General features: G+C 48.5%; 1 protein-coding gene across 1 annotated transcript; it reads right to left on the reverse strand.

Moving 5' to 3' along the window:
* Positions 1 to 339: 339 nt before the first annotated feature.
* Positions 340 to 2722, reverse strand: EAH_00059670 (hypothetical protein, conserved; the record flags this gene model as incomplete). The annotated part of the gene is made up of 4 exons (XM_013393545.1): positions 340 to 624; positions 1760 to 1908; positions 2191 to 2490; positions 2629 to 2722. The coding sequence occupies 4 exons, from the start codon at positions 2720 to 2722 to the stop codon at positions 340 to 342; spliced, it is 828 nt and encodes a 275-aa protein (XP_013248999.1).
* Positions 2723 to 4645: the final 1923 nt, after the last annotated feature.

Genomic DNA, 4645 nt, shown 5'->3' on the forward strand with positions numbered 1-4645 from the left:
GCACATGGGGGCCCCCAGGGGGCCTCCTTGTACCCTCAAGGGGCCCCCTTGTACCCTCAGGGGGCCCCCTAAGGAGGGCCTCCACGCAACTCCGTGGGGGCCCCCATCACCAATCGAAAGGAGCTCTCTATATTCAGATGGATGAATTCTAAATATAACCAAGGGGTGGGGGCCCCCAAAGGGGGGCCCCTTCATCTGCTGCTGAGCTGCTGCAAATTCAGCTGGAGGCTGTCTGAATGCAAAGGGGCCCCAAGGGGGGAAAGAAGGCCCCCCCTTGCTGCTGCTGTTGCTGCTGTTGCTGCTGTTGCTGCTGCTGCTGCTGCTGCTGTGTTGAGGGCGTTATTTTGTCCTGGTGCGTGCAGCTATAACTGAAGCCTGGAGTCGAGAGACGTGTGCTTCTGTGTTTGCGAGCGACTGCAGCAGCTGCTGCACCGTCTCCGCTTGAACAGTAAGCAGCCGCAGCAGAGCGGGCGCTACCACCGGCTGCTGCTCCTCGCTGCTGCCGCTGCTGCTGCTGTTGCTGTTGCTATTGCTGCTGCTCTCCGGCTGCTGCTGCTGCAAACTCGCCAGCCACACACGCAAGCCGTCTATCCGCTGCTGCCAGTCTGCCCACTGAAACTTCTCCTGCAGCAAACAGAAATAAGCAGCAGCAGCAGCAGCAGCAGCGGTAGCAGCAGCAGCAGCAGCAACAGCAGAAAACAAGCAATTTAACACTGTAGCCACTACTGAACAGAAAATGGCAGCAAACACAACGAAGAAGTGCGCTGAAATCCGTTGCAGGCATAGGAAGATCTGCTACTGCTGCCGCTGCTGTTGCTGTTGCTGCTGCTGCTGCTGCTGCTGCACTGAACGCTGCTTACCTGAATACGCATCAGTAGCTGCTCATTTGCTGCCTCGCAACGCGGGTTTGCCTCACAGACACCGCGGCTAACAGCCAATCCTGCAGCAGCAGCAGCAACAGCAGCGGCAGCAGCAGCAATAGCAGCAACAACAACCGCAGCAGCTGCTGCAACAACGGCGACAGTGCCTAGAACCGAGACATTGAAGAAGGCCCCTTCACAAGCAGCAGCAGCAGCGCCAAATTGCTCTAAATCACTCTTTCTACCGAGCAGGGACAGCAACAGCACCAGCAGCAGCAGAAGGGCCCGTAGCAGCAACAGCAGCAGCAGAACCCCAGCAGCAGCAGCAGCAGCAGAACGCACCTTCCAGCAATCCAACTGTCCTGATGAGGCTGTGGCCTAAGACCGCGTGTCTCTTTTTAATCCTCACCAACTGCAGCAGCAGCAGCAGCAGCGGCGGCAAACGCATGCAGCCCCACAGTCGACAGCAGCACCACAGCGCATGCAGCAGCAGCAAACGCAACAGCAACGCAGCAAGTAGAACAACCCTCAACAGGCTCCATAACTCAGCAGCAGCAGCAGCAACACTGCCATCGGCAGCAGCCGTAGCCGCAGCAGCAGCAGCAGCAACAATTCGTCACGTCATCCAGTGCCTTCAGGAGTTATCAACATCAGCAGCAGCGCAGCACCTTAAAAGACAAAAGAAGGCGGCCTCAGCCGATGCAGCAGCAGCAGCAGCAACAGCAGTAGAAGCAGCAGTAGCAGCAGAAACACCTTCCGCATGAGTGGGAGCAGCAGCCGTAGCAGCAGCAGCAGCTGCGAGTGAAGCAGCAGCAGTGGGACCAACAGCAGCACAACAGCAGCGCAACAGCAGCAGCAGCAGCAGCAGCAGCAGCAGCAGCAGCAGCAGTTCCTCTTACTGCTGCCTTCATTTGCTTGTACTTGGCGGCAAGCTTCTCTGTGTCTCTTGCTGTTGCTGCTGCTGCTTGTACAATTGTCTCCATCCTCTCACCTGCACCTGAAATGCGCGCTGCTAAACCCTGCAGCCCCACGACAGGCACCACCACCCCTGCAGCAGCAGCAGCAGCAGCAGCAGCAAGAGCAGCAGCAACAGCAAGAGCAGCAGAGGCAAGAGCAGCAGCAGCAAGAGCAATAGTAGCAACAACAGCAGCGGCAAGAGCAGCAGCAGCAACAGCAACAGCAGCAACAACAGCAGCAACAAAAGAAGCAGGAGCATATAAGGAAGAGTTGTTGAATGCGGCACTGACTGCGCAGAAACCTCTCCTACAACTGCTGCTGCTGCTGCATCTACTCTAAACCCTAAACCCTAAACCCTAAACCCTAGACGCACCCGCCTGGCGGTCAGGGTTTCTGTAGACTGCTCTCTGCCAGCGAGAAAGAAGTTCTTGACCTTGCTGCGGGTTTGCTGCTGCTAGCTGCTGCACCTGCTGCTCCATTTGCAGGTTTTGCTGCTGCGCTCGTGTGAGGCCTGCGTTGTTGTTGTTGTTGTTGCTGCTGCTGCTGCTATCGAGATCATAAGAAAACCCTAATGCTGCTGGCGTCTCATCCTTCAGCAGCTGCTCTACCCGCTGCAGCCTGGACTGCAGCGAGACAAGGTAGTTCTTCTGGTGTATAGGCAGCTCCTGTGCGGCTGAGCAAAGCAAACACCCTAAACCCTAAACCCTAAACCCTAAACCTTAGCTAGGCACTGCAGATACTCATGCAGAGCCCTGAAGAGACCCTAAAAAATTCTTCTTGATATTCAAAGTAAGAGGGGGCGGGAACCTACCTGCTGCAGCGTTCTGCTGCTGCTGCTGTTGCTGCTGCTGTTGTTGCTGCTGCTGCTGCAGCCCCGTGGAGAAGCCGAAGAGACTCGAATTCATCTTAGCTATAAATGAGTGGGGAAGCAAATATTGAGATACCACTATATTGCTGCTGCAGCTGCTGCTGCTGTTGCTGCTGCTGCTGCTGCTGCTACGTCAGGTTCGCAGCACTGCACTGCATGCTAGCAGCCGGTCTTTTTGCTGCTGCTCGCTTCAAATATACCCCCGCATATGGGTTTTAAACCCTAAACCCTAAACCCTAAACCATAAACCCTAAACCCTAAACCCTAAACCCGCAGCAAGAAACAGGGGGGGAGCCTGCGGGTTAAGCTGAGAATTTAGCTTATATCTACAACAGAAGAAAATCAAGTTTAAATGATATATCATTCAAGTCGCAGCAGCAGCAGCAGCAGCAGCAGCCCTTTAAAATGAGAAGTTATAAACAAAGAGACAACTGGCGTTGCCTTAGGGAGAAGGGGGGCCCCCCGTAGGCTGAAGAAGGCTGCGCAGATGTCTGTGCTGCAGCAGCAGCAAACTAGCTGCTTTGATAAATAATGCATTTAAATACTTAATATTAATTATAATAAAAGAAAAGACAAGCTCTGGGGGGGTTGTAAGAAAGAAATATAGACAAGCAGCAGCAACACGCTCCTCTATATTGCGTAAGCAGCAGCAGCAGCAGCTGCTGCTGCTGCTGCTGTCTCCTTGTCTCTCTTTGTTTAGCTTGCTGCTGCTGCTGCTGCTGGAGATAGAAGAAGTTGTGTACAATATAAATGATTGTTTTCTTTGTTTGCATGCATGCAATATCTTCTTTTAATATATATGTCTTTTATGTTGTATCTTTTCTTATCTTTGAGGTGTATGTACACAGCTAAACAGCGGTAGACAGCCGCCTCTCTGTTTTTATTCTTCTATTTATATATTTATGTTTAAATAATAATAATATTGAATTTAAGGAATAAAATACAAATATATATATCGTACAGACAGCATACTCAAGGTAAGAATCTTCTTTGTTTTATTTTTATTCTATTTTATTCTTCTTTTATCTTTCTCTTGCTGCTACTCAGTGTTATTAATGCAGAGCTGCGTATACACCCCAATAACTCGTCTCCTTTCTTCTTCTACTCTTCTACTGCAGCATTAAACAACAATATTTCCAGCATTAATAGAAGAAAATAAATAAATGTCTATATAACAGCAAAGCGGTGCAGCAGCTGTATATACACCAGAGGTGTATATACACCTCAAAAAGCTTATATTGAGTTTGTTTTTTTGTTTGATTTTTATCTATTTTAATCATTAGAATGACTCTAATATGTAAATAAGTATTCCTTTTTCGCAGCTTGCTCTCCTTGAGATTCTTTTGTTTTGTATGTCTTGGTTATTTAAAGTATATTATTTGTTTATTAGTGTTGTCTCTCTCTCTTTTTTTGTTTGTTTCTTTCTTTATATGTTTTGCTTCATTCTCTAATATTATTTTCTTCTTCTGCTTTTGCTTTTCTTTACTCAGACATTTTAATACTCAACATGATGAATATTATAACAGTCGCAGCTGCAGCTGCGCTGCTTTTTGCTGCTGCTCCTGCTGCTCCTGCTGCTGCTCCTCCACGCCCTGTTGCTGCTTCTGCTGCTGCAGCTAACTGTCCCCTATGTCTCCTGCGGAGTCAAGGAAGTAAGCAGATATCTTATCTTTTTGATGCATGCAGATTATTGTTTCTTTCTCTTCTTTTTCGGTTGTTTGATTGCATATTTTGTTTGTTTTGTTTTTCTTGCTCCGTTTATTTGTTTTGTTTGTTCTCTGTTTGTTTATTTGTTTGTTTTTGTTTTCTATTTGTTTGTTTTGTTTTTTTGTGTTTCCTTTCGCTTTCTATGCGCTGGTTGTTTTGTTTGTTTTCTTTGTTTGTTCTTTGTTTGTTTTTTTTTCTATTCGTTTGCCTGTTTTGTTTTTTATTTGCTTGTTTTATTTGCTTGTTTGTTTGT

Source organism: Eimeria acervulina, genomic scaffold (genome assembly GCF_000499425.1).
Source record: "Eimeria acervulina Houghton genomic scaffold, Eah_scaff1430, whole genome shotgun sequence".
Classification (NCBI taxonomy): domain Eukaryota; phylum Apicomplexa; class Conoidasida; order Eucoccidiorida; family Eimeriidae; genus Eimeria; species Eimeria acervulina.